Source organism: Panulirus ornatus, chromosome 31 (genome assembly GCF_036320965.1).
Source record: "Panulirus ornatus isolate Po-2019 chromosome 31, ASM3632096v1, whole genome shotgun sequence".
In the NCBI taxonomy this organism is placed as follows: Eukaryota; Metazoa; Arthropoda; class Malacostraca; order Decapoda; family Palinuridae; genus Panulirus; species Panulirus ornatus.
In genome coordinates this window covers 12,165,240-12,180,491 of record NC_092254.1, presented here as the reverse complement: position 1 = coordinate 12,180,491, position 15,252 = coordinate 12,165,240, and the positions used below count along the sequence as shown (strand labels likewise).

Below are 15,252 nucleotides of genomic sequence, written 5' to 3'. Positions count from 1 at the left end.
TTCAATTATATCTGATGTTTTCATCTTGCAAGAAATCAAGCAGGTTTGTTGAAAATGAGTGCATCAAAAACCATACTGCAAACTATTAATTAATTTGTGATCCTTTCAGTAATTTACAACCTCATCCCAAATGATTGTTTCCATAAGTTTACCAATGAAGAGCATCAGGCTAATTGAACAATAATATATAGACAAGGACTTGATAATTCTTTTGAATATAGTTTACAATATACTGTCTTTGGCGAGTGGAAAACAAATTTTTTGCCAGTTTTTGGGAAATTTGTATGCTAAAATATCACCATAGGTACTCACCATTCTGAAGTGAGTTATGGCTAATCAGGTGGGTAGAAGCTGGTAAGCAACCACCAGTGAGGGAGGTATATTACCAGTACAACCCACCTGGGTATTAGTTGGGTTAGTGACAGCTGTGCCAAGTTAAGATGCACTCCTCTGACCCAGATGGCTATTTTTTCTTTCTGCCTCATCCACATGTGGACTGCTGGTATTTTTCCATAACACATACAATCTCTCGTTGATACACATAACTCCTGACACTTAACTCACACAACTCATTCTTCATAACCCAAAATTTTCCTGAAGTGAACACTATGTGCTAACCCTGCCTATTGGGAAAACGGTAGGAGTAACTGTCAAAAGCAGTAGGTAGGAAAATTAGATAGAAGCAGTAGGTAGGAACATTAGGTACAAATAGCAGACTGCAATATATGGCAAGAACATAAGGTAGAAGTAGTCGAGAGGAACTTTTGGTAGGAGCCTCTGAAAACACCACTAGAGTTGCCCTCTGACAGTGGCTGTCTAGGACGAGGCATTAAAAGTTAAGAAGCAGTATTTTAGTTCACCAGTTATGAAGACTCTTTTGCCATGGTAAACCTCTTGAGAGAGTTCCAGAAAGAAATGGACATCAGGCATCAGAGATATCGACTAATAAGTTGTGTTTTAACACAGAGTAATTGCATATTAATTACTTATTTGTTGCTTGATGATCTTGGAGACTATTCTGCAGGAGACTGTATTGAAAAAAAAAAGGTTGCTTGTTGATCCCAGCGACTATTTTGCAGGAGAATGGACTGAAAACATAGGTAATGAACACCATTATGTCATTTTCCATTTACAAAACAAAAGATTTAACCTAAAAAAGTTTTTTGAAAACTTTGAGTTTGATATTTCCCTCTTCATGTAGTTCCACGTATTTCAATAGGTTTAATAAGGAACTTAGGTTTAAAAGTTGTATTTCAATGAAGTCACCTTTTTAACTTTTGAATTGAAATGGTGAGCTAATAGTGGATACTGGAGAAATGATACTTCCCACGTACCTCATGTTGTAGAAAATTAATAAAAGGTAAGATTGGAGGTCTGGAAATTCTTCCCTTCTTTATTTTTACTTTCCAAATGCAGGAAATGAGGACAGAGGTAAGATAGAATTTTCCTTGCAGATTTCATTATCCACTTCTGGTACTACATCAAAAAGGTAGGAGAAGCATAAAGATAACACAATGCTCTGTACTATAATTTCTGGTGTCATACAATGCGAAGGAAAACAAAGCCTTTTTCATTTCTGGTAAATATGTCTATAAAGTTTATATTAATGAAGTGCATTACACTTATACATGTGTCTTATGACTGATCCTTCTGGAAAAGTAACTTTTTTTGGCAATATTTGAAACTGATTAACCTTTTACCAAACCCTTCTTTGAACAGGCCATACTCCAATTCCATTACATAGTAAGTGGGGTCATTAGTATCCTCTCCTTATCAGTTAACTTGTGTCCATTACATTCTCAGTACCTGAAAATGATATATAATATCAAATGATAATTTTTGAATACACAATACAAAATAATTACAAACATCTTGTGTACATGGAATAGTTTTTAGGCAGGAGGAAGACTAATTGATACTCATATGCATTAGTAATGCTTACAATTACATGGGGATTTTCCATTTGTCTCGAGAATCTTGAAGGAAGTATATGCAAAATTCTACAAGTAAGAAGTGGGTTTGCAGTATCCTGTTGGTAAATGAGCTACTGTTTGCTAGTGACATTAATGGAAGACTCAAAAGAAAGTGTTTAAGGACACCTCCCCTTCTTGTATTTAAATTTCTAAAAGGGGAAACAGAAGATGGAGTCAAGCAGGGAATGCTCATCCTCCTCAAAGGCTCAGATTGGGGTGTCTTAATGTGTGTGGATGTAACCAAGATGAGAAGAAAGAAGAGATAGGTAGTATGTTTGAGGAAAGAAACCTGAAAGTTCAGGCTTTGAGTGATAAAAAGCTCAGGGGTAAAGGGGAAGAATGATTTAGAAAAGTCTTGGGAGTAAAGTGAGGGGTTGGTGAGAGGACTAGAGCTGAGGAAGGAGTAGCACTACTCCTAAAGCAGGAGTTGTGGGAGTGTGTTATATGAAAGGAAGTAAATTCTAGATTGATGTGGGTAAAACTGAAAGTGGACAGAGAGAGATGGGTGATTATTGGTGCTTATGCACCTGGTCATGAGAAGAAAGATCTTGTGAGGCAAATGTTTTGGTAGCAGCTGTGTGTGTGTATGTCACAAGTTTTGGCGCATGAGACTGGGTATTAATGATGGGTGATTTAAATGCAAAGGTGAGTAATGTGGCAGATGAGGGTATAATTGATGTACATAGGGTACTCAGTGTTGTGAATGGAAGTGGTGAAGAATTTGTGGGTTTATGTGATGAAAAAAGACTGGAGACTAGAAATACCTGGTTAAAAGGAGAGTTATACACAAGTATACATATGTGAGTAGGAGAGATGGTCATAGGGCATTATTAGATTACATGTAAAAGAGAGACTTTTGGATGTTAGTGTGCCGAGAGGGGTAGCTGGTGGGATGACTGATCGCTATCTTGTGGAGGCAAAGGTGAAGATTTGTAGAGGTTTTCATAAAAGAGAAAGGTGAGAGTAAGTGAGCTTGGAAAGGAGACTTGTGTGAGGAAGTACCAGAAAAGACTGAGTGTAGAATGGCAAAAGGTAAGAGCAAATGACATGAGGGGAGTGGGTGAGGCATGTGTATGGGTAGGAAGAGAGGAGAGTGACTGGTTTTCAGTAGTTGGTCGGTCTGCAGCAGGGGTGTTTGATATCCCCAAGGTTGTTTAATTTGTTTATGGATGGGACGGTTAGAAAGGTAAATGCAAGAGATTTGGAGAGATGGGCAAGTATTCAGTCTGTTGGGGATGAGAGGGCCTGATTCGAGTGAGAAACTGCAGAGCTGGTGACTGAGTTTGGAAAAGTGTGTGAAAGAAGAAAGCTGAGAGTAAATGTGAATAAGAGCAAGGTTATTAAGCTCAGCAGGGTTGAGGGACAAGTTAACTGGGATGTGACTTTGAATTGAGAAAAATTGGAGGAAGTAAAGTGTTTTAGACATCTGGGAGTGGACTTAGCAGTGAATGGAACTATGGAAGTAAGTCATAGGGTGGGGGAGGGAGCAAAGGTTCTGGGAGTGATGAAAAATGTGTGGAAAGTGAGAAAGTTTATCTCAGAGTGCAAAAATGGGTATGTTTGAAGGAACAGTAGTTCCAACAGTGTTATATAGTTGTGGGGCACTGGCTACAGATAGGGTTGTACTGCAGAGGGTGGATGTGTTGGAAATGAAATGTTTGAGGACAATATATATATAAATATCCATGTGTGGCGAGGTGGCGATGGGATTGAATAAAGGCAGACAGTGTGAATTGTGTGCATGGGTATATATGTATGTGTCTGTGTGTGTATATATATGTGTACATTGAGATGTATAGGTATGTATATTTGCGTGTGTGGATGTGTATGTATATACATGTGTATGGGGGTGGGTTGGGCCATTTCTTTCGTCTGTTTCCTTGCGCTACCTTGCAAATGCGGGAGACAGCGACAAAGCAAAATAATAATATAATAATAATTATGCACGCGTGGAAATGCTGATATGTATATGTATGTATGTGTGTGTATGAGTGGATGGGTCTTTCTTTGTCTGTTTCCTGGCACTACCTCACTAATGCGGGAAATGGCGATCAAGTATAATAAAATAAATAAAGGACAATATGTGGCATAAGGTGGGTTAACTGTGTAAGAAATAACATTTTCAAAGAGAGGTGTGATATTAACCACAGTATGATCAAGCATGTAAGAGTGCTGATCACGGTGTCCTGATATTGGTAAAGAATATGGTGTGGACAACTGAACACATACCAACAGAGAGTGAGGAGGAGGGCACTGAGAAGATTGGAAGGATGGAGTAGGGAAGGCAATGGGATATTTCGGCTTGAACAGTAAGGAGTGTGAAGTAGATAAAAAAGACTTGGAGTGCCATCAATGGGCTGAACCACGGCAAGTGAAGCAGTTCAAGTAAACCATAGAGTGCTCTGTACAATTTGGCCTTTGATGACAGCCTCTGGTTTCAATATGCTATATATAACAACTAAAGACTAGATGTGTATGTATGAGATTCTTTATTCATCTGTTTCAGATGTTACCACACGAAGGCAAGAAAAGCAATTGTGTAAAAATCATGAATAATTTTCATGTAACATGTACCTATCTGTGTAAGGACCTAAGGCATTCTTTCCTTTTAGAGAAACAACACGTGAATAAATGAAGGATTTTACAGAACTCAGCCATAACGCTGATCCATACATTACTTTTTTTGATGTGGCTGCCAACCAAAGGAAACTGTTCAGCAGAAGGCTATGCAATTTAACTTCTTCTGACTGACATTCATGAATAACTTGACATTAATAAAAGCTGAGTCATTAATGCAAAGAAATAAGTAACTACTATTGTGAGATTATCACTTGTTTCTGTTTCAACCATAATTGAATCACAAAGAACCTATGCACCTATTCCTTTACTTTTTTATATGCCATTCCCATCATAGCAAGATAGCAACAGAAACAAACAATAACCTCATTTATACAAATTCAATCTCTAATTGTTATTCACAGTGTTCTGAAACCAAAGAAAGCCAAGCCTCACAAGCTACTCCATGCCTTCCCTTGATCACTTCATATATCTCAGTTCAGCCCACTAACAGCATATTACCCTGATATACCACATTGCTTCAGTTCATTTCATCCAATATAAGCTTCTCACACTTCTGAATAATCAGGCTCCCATACCCTAAACCCTCCTCTACTCCACTCTTTCCGATTTCAAGCTTCTCTTTCCCTTGTTCATACCACCTTTGATGAACAAATTCTCAGTGTCAATCTCCACTTATCCTTTCCATATGTATTAACCATTTCAGCATACCCTGGTTGGACCTCTCAATCAAACAGCCCACTACCAACCTCTTCGTGATAATATTTTCTTAAATCATCCACCTGCTTCCCCTAAACAAATCCATCCACTTCCTTTCTTTTGCATTCATACAACTCTGCTGGGACTATTATACAGTACCTTGAAACATAACCATCTTTGTCCTGATACACAATGGCCTTTTTTCCTCGAATGATCCTTGACAAAACGAGGACCTTAACACCCTCTTCAAGTGTTTCTTTATATGTGCATTTAATAATATTGCCCTTCAAGAAAACTATTTTACTATAGATTGATTTTCCCCGAATAACAATACATAACTGCCTTTTCCTGCTTCAGCAAGGCAGTGCCAAGGATAAAGGCCTCAGACTTCAAGGAGAGACCCTCACTTGCTTCTTTTATTGGTTCTAATACAGGTAAGTGATTTACTGAATAAAAATATAAAATATTAAAAGAACAGTGGAGTGTTTTAGATATCTGGTAGTGGATTTAGCAGCAGAGGGAACCATAGAAGCAGAAGTGAATCACTGGGTAGGGGAGGGGGCAAAGGTTCTGGAAGAGTTGAAGAATGTGAGGAAGGTGAAAACATTACCTTGGAGAGCAAAAATGGGTATGTTTGAAGGAATAGTGGCTCCAACAATGTTGTATGGTTGCGAGGCATGGGCTATAGATAGGGTTACGCGGAGGATGGTGGATGTGTTGGAAATGAAATGTTTGAGGACAATATGTGGTGTGAGGTGGTTTGATCAAGTAAGTAATGAAAGAGTAAGAGAGATGTGTGGTAATAAAAAGAGTGTGGTTGAGAGAGCAGAAGAGAGTGTATTAAAATGGTTTGGTCACATGGAGAGAATGAGTGAGGAAAGATTGACAAAGAGGATATATGTGTCAGAGGTGGAGGGAACGAGGAGAAGTGGGAGACCAAATTGGAGCTGGAAGGATGGAGTGCAAAAGATTTTGAGCGATCGGGGCCTGAACGTACAGGAGAGTGAAATGCGCGCAAGGAATATAGTGAATTGGAATGATGTGGTTGGGGTCAACGTACTGTCAATGGATTGAATCAGGGCATGTGAGGCATCTGGGGTAAACCATGGAAAGTTTTGTGGGGCCTGGATGTGGAAAGGGAGCTGTGGTTTCGGTGCATTACACATGACAGCTAGAGATTGAGTGTGAAGGAATGGGCCTTTGTTGTCTTTTCCTAGCGCACGGGTGAAGGGGGGGTGCTGTTTCATGTGTGGCGGCTTGGCGACGGGAATGGATGAAGGCAGCAAGTATGAATATGTACATGTGTATATATGTATATGTATTATCCCTGGGGACAGGGTAGAAAGAATACTTCCCACGTATTCCCTGTGTGTCGTAGAAGGCGACTAAAAGGGGAGGGAGCAGGGGGCTGGAAATCCTCCCCTCTCGTTTTTAATTTTCCAAAAGAAGGAACAGAGAAAGGGGCCAAGTGAGGATCTCCCTCAAAGGCTCAGTCCTCTGTTCTTGACGCTACCTCCCTGGTGCGGGAAATGGTGAATAGTATGAAAAAATATGTAAAGTTATGTATATTTGCATGTGTGGGCGTTCATGTTCATGGGCGTGCATGTGTATGTGGGTGGGTTGGGCCATTTCTTTCGTCTGTTTCCTTGCACTACCTCACTAATGCGGGAGACAGCAACTAAGTATAATGATAATGATAAAAAAAAATCAAAGAAAAATATCCCCAAAATATATAACCATGTCAGAAATATAAAGTGCAACTTACCTTCATCAAACATAAATTCATCCTCATATTCTTTGAGGAACTTCTGAGATCGTTTCTCATCAATGAATAGTTGATATACCTTCTTTACGTCCGGGATAGTTATCTGAAAAAGAATTACTTCACATAGAATGCAAAGGTACAGTGCTATATATTATTTTTCTAAACAAATATAATTCCTTTTCATATTCCATGCTCCTAAATATAGCCTAACCTCATTCCCATTATTCATATGAATTTACTGGCAATGATCTGGAATTCACCAATTATAAACTTTTTTGCTGTGGCCACCCCTTTGAGGGAGTTCCTGAAGGAAATGGGTGTCAGAATTATAGACAGATTGATAGATGACCTGTTCAATGTAATCCAAACAATGTCCTGTATTTCTAGATACCACATTTACTCGAGTATGAGCCTCTCAATTAGAATATTCTAAACTGCAGGACGAATCTTGGACATATTTTCAGCAGCACCACTTGGAAGCTGCATATCAAAATTACCTTCATATTCAAAATTTCTCTTCCTTACTTATTTTTCCCATAAATACAGCAAATACCAGTGTAAGAGATAAATCAAACCAATAAAAACAACGAAGAATACAACCTTAAATACTACGAGAAAACAGCATGTAGCTAGTAGAGATGTATCTGGCAGATGCATTCAACTTTCATATTTAGGATGCCTATGGCTCAAACTGAAAAGTCTTGTGTAATCACTAATCTACGAAAAAAAAAATAAAGGGTTTATTGAGTTACAGGTGGTGGTGATGAAGTGAGGTGGTAATGATGGTGTTGAGGTGCTGGTGGCAAAGGTAACTGCCGTGGGGCACTGGTGGTAGATGACTTTGAAGAAGTTGTGGTCATGAAAGAAGCCACTCTTTCTGAAGACTTTTCATGACATTATGTTCTATGGTAAACTGCATCACTAATTTTGCAATGATTTTTGGGAAAAATGCACAGCTTACAACTGAACAAACATGGTAATAAGTCTATCTATCTATATCCCTGATGCCTACTGTATCAATCAATCTATGTCTCTGATGTCCATTCCCTTCAGGAACTCCCTTAATGGGGTGGCCACAGCAAAAGTCTCCATAAGTGTTGAACTCCAGTGCCACTTCTTAGCCTTTATTGCCTCACCGTTAAGAGGCCACTGGAAAAGAACAACTCTTGTGCAGTGTTTTCAGAGGCTCTTACCTAATATCAAGTTGCACTCCTTTGACCCTGGTAGCTGTCTTTTATTTTTGCCTCGCATACACATGGACTATTGGTATTCTGTCCACAGACATACAATCTCTGCTAGTCACAAATAACACTTGACAACACCTAACTTACACAACTCATTCTTTGCAACTCTAGATTTTCCTACAGCAATACCTTTGCACTAGCCCTGCCTTTTGGCAAAACTGTAGCAGCTATTAATATACAGTAGTAGTAGGTAGGAATATTAGTACTACCTGGTATATAGATACATCAATATTCTATCAACTTGACTGGTATAATGAGACACCTACGGCCAGTTTCTGATTTCTAATATTGAAAAGTCTGAGGATTGTGTGGTGACTCCTCCAAACCTTCCAGATTATGAATACAAAAGGAAAAGCTAAGTATAAATAGTTCTGACTTTACACTGACAACAATGTCAGAAAAATTTCTTACCAATTCAATTTTTCAATTACAGAGATTAGTTCATTCTTTGTACAGCAATCATTATGAACTCCTTGTATTTTGACATTTAATATTCCTTCTAATTAACAAAAAGTACAAGAAAAAAGCATACTCCAGTGACTCCAAGCCACATCAAAGGAAAAATTTACATTGCTCCAATGGCATCTTCATGAGAAAGATCTGTTTTGGCAGATCTAATCAAATTTCAACATAATCCAACAAAGCCAATGACCAAATGCTACAATGCATGATGTATACACTGATTCGCATTTCAGCTCCACTTTTGTAATGAACAAGAACAAAAGAATTATAAACCCCATTATCTTAAAAATTAAAAATTGAACAATCAACCAACACGACAAGGAATGTCATAACTAACATACTCTTTGGTGGGAAAGCACATGTATGGATATATACAAAAATGTATCAATAAGTTCCATTTGTTTTTGGCTCTGAGTACAATGAATAGAGGAATATAAAAACCAGCATTGGCCAGGGTTAGCTATGACTGCCATACTTAAGTTGAGACAGGTTTTGAAGTTGCTGGCTGAGTGTCTGCAAGTTTCACAAAGAAACAGTATTCACGTACCCAATACAATCACCATTCATTTTTGATATACTTCCCTGATCTAGTGTCAGCCCTGGAAACTATATAGAAATTACAGGTTCCAACTAGGTTTAAATAACCCATCTGTATTTCTCTCTTGTGAACATAAACTGCTTACCCTTAAAAATCATGAGTACTGTACAACACAAGCTGCCCTAGAAATCATGTTGAAAATATAACATCCAATTCCAAGATAAATGTATAAGGACACCTAATATATAAAATGTGTTAACATGTAAGAGGTGTTTGCTTTGAAGAATGTGTGAGAAATGCTTAGAAAAACAGATGGATGGCATTTATTGATCCGGAGAAGGCATTTGATAAGAGATGCTTTGTGGAAGGTATTTAGAATATATGGCATGGGAGGTAAGCTGCTAAAAGCAGAGAAGTTTTTATCAGAGGAGTGTAAGGCATGTGTATGAGTAGGAAGCGAGGAGAGTGACTGGTTCCCAGTGACGGCTGGTCAGCAGCAAAGGTGTGCGATATCACCATGATTGTTTAATCTGTTTATGGATGGGATGGTTAGGGAAGTAAATGAAAGAGATTTGGAGAGAGAGGCAAGTGTGCAGTCTGTTGAGGATGAGTGTAAGGAGTCTGTACGAGTAGGAATCAAGGAGAGTGACTGGTTCCCAGTGAAGGCTGGTCTGCAACAAAGGTGTGCGATATTACCATGATTGTTTAATCTGTTTATGGATGAGATGGTTAGGGAGGTAAATGAAAGAGACTTGGAGAGAAAAGCAAGGGTGTAGTCTGTTGAGGATGAGAGGGCCTGGGAAGTGAGTCAGTTGTTGTTCACCAATGACACAGTACTGGAGGCTGATTTGAGTGAGAAACAGAAGTTGGTGATGAGTTTGGAAAAGTGTGTGAAAGGAGAAAATAGAGAGTAAATGAGAATAAGAGCAAGGTTATTAGGTTCAGCAGGGTTGAGATACAAATTAGCTGGGATGGAAGTTTGAATGGAGAAAAATTGGAGGAAGTGAAGTCTTTTGGATACCTGGGAGTGGACTCGGCAGTCAATGGAACCACAGAAATGGAAGTGAGGTAAAGGGTGGGGAGGGGCAAAGGTTCTGGGAACAGTGAAGAATGCATAGAAAGAGAAAATGCTATCTAAGAGTGTAAAAATGGGTATGTTTGAAGGAATAGTAGTTCCAAAAATATTATATGGTTGAGAGGCATGGGCTATAGACAGGGTTGTGCGGAGGAGGGTGGATATGTTGGAAATAAAATGTTTCAAGACAAAATGTTGTGTGAGGTGATTTGATCGTGTAAGTAATGAAAGGATAAGAGAGGTGTGGCAATGAAAAGAATGTGGTACAAAAAGCAGAAGAGGGTGTGTTGAAATGGTTTGGACATATGGAGAGAATGAGTGAGGAAAGGTTGACAAAGAGGATATATGTGTCAGAGATGGAGGGAACAAGGAGAAGCAGCAGACCAAATTGTAGGTGGAAGGATGAAATGAAAAAGATTTTGTGTGATCGAGGCCTGAACATGCAGGAGGGTGAAAGCATGTACGGAATAGAGTGAACTGGAATGATGTGGTATACTGTCATCAACGTGCTGTCAATGGACTGAACCAGGGCATGTGAATCATTTGCGATATACATAGAAAGGTCTGTGGGACCTGGATGTGGATAGAGAGCTGTGGTTTCAGTGCATTACACATGACAGCTAGAAACTTAGTGTGAGCAGACGTGGCCTTTTTTCATCTGTTTCCAGGTGTTTTGTACATGTGTGTATGTATGTATACATGTATATCAGTGAATGGGCCATTCTTCATCTGTTTCCTAACATTACTTTGATAATGCAGGAAACGGCGATTAGGTTTAATAAAAAAAAAAATATTTAAAAGAGAACAGTGAAAGTCTTTTCTTGAGGTCTGATAGATAAAACCTCAAATTCCTGGGGGTCTGAGATTATGTTTCTATCTTGCCTCCACTCCCATCAGAGCTTTGCTACAAATTTATATGAAAACAGAACCTTGAGATGTACACATTCCTCTTAATATCAAAAACTTGAATGATACCGAGAATATGATCACTTATAGTGAAACAGAAATTATGAAGAAAGTAAGAGTCTCAAATATGGAAATGTCATACAGCAGTTCACACCCCAAGTAGATGTAGTCTCCAAAGATAATACACTCACCAATACCTAAACAGTAAAAAACCTCATTAGTATATATTTTCCTTTTCTAAAGCCAAAGACACTGATTTCACATATCTTCATTTACATACCTGTTTTTCCTTTCTCTTAATGGAAGACAGGTTGGCTAAGGTGATCAGCTGAATAGCATACCGCAAAGATGTTTCCAACCCAATTTTTGTAAGTACGACCAAAGCATCATCTTGTATTTCGCAATCTTCTTCCTCACATCTGTAAAGGATAAGAAACTTCAAAAATGAATAAATTACTCTGTAATCCAAGCATGTTACTACAGACACAGGATGTAAAGTTCACTTCAAGATCAGTAACTCCTGGATATCATGTAATGTTTATCTTCAGTTAACAGCCCTCATGATATGTGATGATCTACATGCTTAAATACAAACACAGCCTGCTCGTCCATTTCTCCAACAACTGGCTCATGTTCATGCTGAGCAAGAGATAATATTTCTTAACCTGTGAGCCTGTTCCTTATTCCCACTTTTAAACTAATAATCTAATTCATCTAAAGAGATAGATCACAAACCATGGTCAACCATTATGGTATGGACATCAGAATGCATTTGAAGGGAAGGACTGATACTTTGCTAGGGATGTTGGGCTTTACTCGATGGAAATGCACATCCTGTGTTCCTCAAGCTCTCAGTAATGCAAAAAATTTAGTTATAAAATGCAAAACAGCAACCTTTAAAATCAACTGTCCTACAATTCACTTAATGAGGTGATTTATCTTATTATTCATTTATTGTACTTAATCGCTGTCTCCCACGTTAGTGAGGTACCGCAAGGAAACAGATGAAAGAATGGCCCAACCCACCCATATACACATGTATATACATACACGTACACACACGCACATATACACACCTATAAATTTTTTTTTTTTTTTTTTTTTTCCAAAGGAACAGAGAGGGGGGCCAGGTGAGGATATTCCCTCTAAGGCCCAGTCCTCTGTTGATAACGCTACCTCGCTAATGCGGGAAATGGCGAATAGTACGAAAGATATATATTTTTATTATTATTTTTTTTATTATACTTTGTCGCTGTCTCCCTCGTTTGCGAGGTAGCGCAAGGAAACAGACGAAAGAAATGGCCCAACCCCCCCCCATACACATGTATATACATACGTCCACACACGCAAATATACATACCTACACAGCTTTCCATGGTTTACCCCAGACGCTTCACATGCCATGATTCAATCCACTGACAGCATGTCAGCCCCGGTATACCACATCGCTCCAATTCACTCTATTCCTTGCCCTCCTTTCACCCTCCTGCATGTTCAGGCCCCGATCACACAAAATCTTTTTCACTCCATCTTTCCACCTCCAATTTGGTCTCCCTCTTCTCCTTGTTCCCTCCACCTCCGACACATATATCCTCTTGGTCAATCTTTCCTCACTCATCCTCTCCATGTGCCCAAACCACTTCAAAACACCCTCGTCTGCTCTCTCAACCATGCTCTTTTTATTTCCACACATCTCTCTTACCCTTACGTTACTCACTCGATCAAACCACCTCACACCACACATTGTCCTCAAACATCTCATTTCCAGCACATCCATCCTCCTGCGCACAACTCTATCCATAGCCCACGCCTCGCAACCATACAACATTGTTGGAACCACTATTCCTTCAAACATACCCATTTTTGCTTTCCGAGATAATGTTCTCGACTTCCACACATTCTTCAAGGCCCCCAGAATTATGTGTGGAAGTCGAGAACATTATCTCGGAAAGCAAAAATGGGTATGTTTGAAGGAATAGTGGTTCCAACAATGTTGTATGGTTGCGAGGCGTGGGCTATGGATAGAGTTGTGCGCAGGAGGATGGATGTGCTGGAAATGAGATGTTTGAGGACAATGTGTGGTGTGAGGTGGTTTGATCGAGTGAGTAACGTAAGGGTAAGAGAGATGTGTGGAAATAAAAAGAGCATGGTTGAGAGAGCAGACGAGGGTGTTTTGAAGTGGTTTGGGCACATGGAGAGGATGAGTGAGGAAAGATTGACCAAGAGGATATATGTGTCGGAGGTGGAGGGAACGAGGAGAAGAGGGAGACCAAATTGGAGGTGGAAAGATGGAGTGAAAAAGATTTTGTGTGATCGGGGCCTGAACATGCAGGAGGGTGAAAGGAGGGCAAGGAATAGAGTGAATTGGAGCGATGTGGTATACCGGGGTTGACGTGCTGTCAGTGGATTGAATCAAGGCATGTGAAGCGTCTGGGGTAAACCATGGAAAGCTGTGTATATATCTATTTATCTATTTATTTATTTTGCTTTGTCGCTGTCTCCCACGTTAGCGAGGTAGCGCAAGGAAACAGACGAAAGAATGGCCCAACCCACCCACATACACATGTATATACATACACATCCACACACGCAAATATACATACCTATACATCTCAACGTATACATAAATATACATACACAGACATGTACATATATACACATGTACATAATTCATAATGTCTGCCTTTATTCATTCCCATCGCCACCTTGCCACACATGAAATAACAACCCCCTCCCCCCTCATGTGTGCGAGGTAGCGCTAAGAAAAGACAACAAAGGCCACATTCGTTCACACTGTCCCTAGCTGTTATGTATAATGCACCGAAACCACAGCTCCCTTTCCACATCCAGGCCCCACAGAACTTTCCATGGTTTACCCCAGACGCTTTAAATGCCCTGGTTCAATCCATTGACAACACGTCAACCCCAGTATACCACATCGTTCCAATTCACTCTATTCCTTGCTTGCCTTTCACCCTCCTGCATGTTCAGGCCCCGATCACAAAATCTTTTTCACTCCATCTTTCCACCTCCAATTTGGTCTCCCACTTCTCCTCGTTCCCTCCACTTCTGACAGGTGATAGTAGTTACAATAGGAGACTGCAGTTTTGCTTACACAGAAGTGCAACATATTTCACTTTTATTCAGACTAAGCCTGGTGATACTAAGAAAATAACAAACCACATGAAAAATTGATATGAAGGTTATCTAGCATGGAGTAAACAGTGTTTACGTACAGGACACCCTGAATAGGAAAGTACTCAATAATATCAAGCAACATGACCTGTCCTAATTTTCAAAATCTTGGTTTCATTAACTTGATACAGACACTCCTACATCAATGAACCTAGTTTACCTAAATAAGTAAATTCAGACCTTTTGTTTTCTAAGTAAAAAAAAAAAAGGGCCCACAAGAGTAGGATATGGCTGCAGATTGATGATGGAGTGAAGGGGTAATGGGGCAAGGTGATAACGGAGGGAGGGTAATGATCAAGTTAATAATTAGGTGGAACTGGTGATGGAACAAGGGTGGTGAAAGAGTATGGGTAGTGATACTCTGGAAACTTTAAAACAAAGGATCAATGAAAAATTAAATCAGAACAAACAAACCAATTGATTACATGATGACTGCACTGATATGCCTTAGCATGTCCCCAGAAGGAAGCCATACACAAAATGAAATGACTATATAACTGGTATGGAATAAATACTGAGAGTACTGGATATCATGAATGGGAAAAATATACAATCAGATGCAGCAAAATAGCATTTACAAATACCTTTAACCGACCTGATTTTTAAAATCTCCTTAATTTCATTCTCTTGGTACGGCAATGTCTTGATAATGATCATTCGGTCCAGCATATCAATGGGGATGCCATGAGGAGAAAGATTTTGAGTGCCTCTAATCCTGGTTATCCCACGGTTGGTAGCTACTATTACCACTGGTGCCATGTCGTCTTCCAGAGCACGGTTGAGGAATGAGTAACATTCAATATCCAACATGTGTACCT

The 15,252-nt window shown here is 39.4% G+C and overlaps 1 protein-coding gene across 2 annotated transcripts in view; it reads right to left on the bottom strand.

Moving 5' to 3' along the window:
- Positions 1 to 1,510: 1,510 nt before the first annotated feature.
- Positions 1,511 to 15,252, bottom strand: part of rept (RuvB-like helicase 2 rept) — a 31,011-nt gene continuing 17,269 nt past the window's right edge. For both annotated transcript variants that reach the window (XM_071680641.1, XM_071680640.1), the window contains exons 8-11: positions 15,030 to 15,250; positions 11,520 to 11,658; positions 7,015 to 7,117; positions 1,511 to 1,806 (exon numbers count right to left, since the gene is read on the bottom strand). In XM_071680641.1, coding sequence (XP_071536742.1) covers positions 1,778 to 1,806; positions 7,015 to 7,117; positions 11,520 to 11,658; positions 15,030 to 15,250 — 492 coding nt within the window. In that variant the 3' untranslated portion in view covers positions 1,511 to 1,777. The remainder of the gene's footprint in view (positions 1,807 to 7,014; positions 7,118 to 11,519; positions 11,659 to 15,029; positions 15,251 to 15,252) is intronic.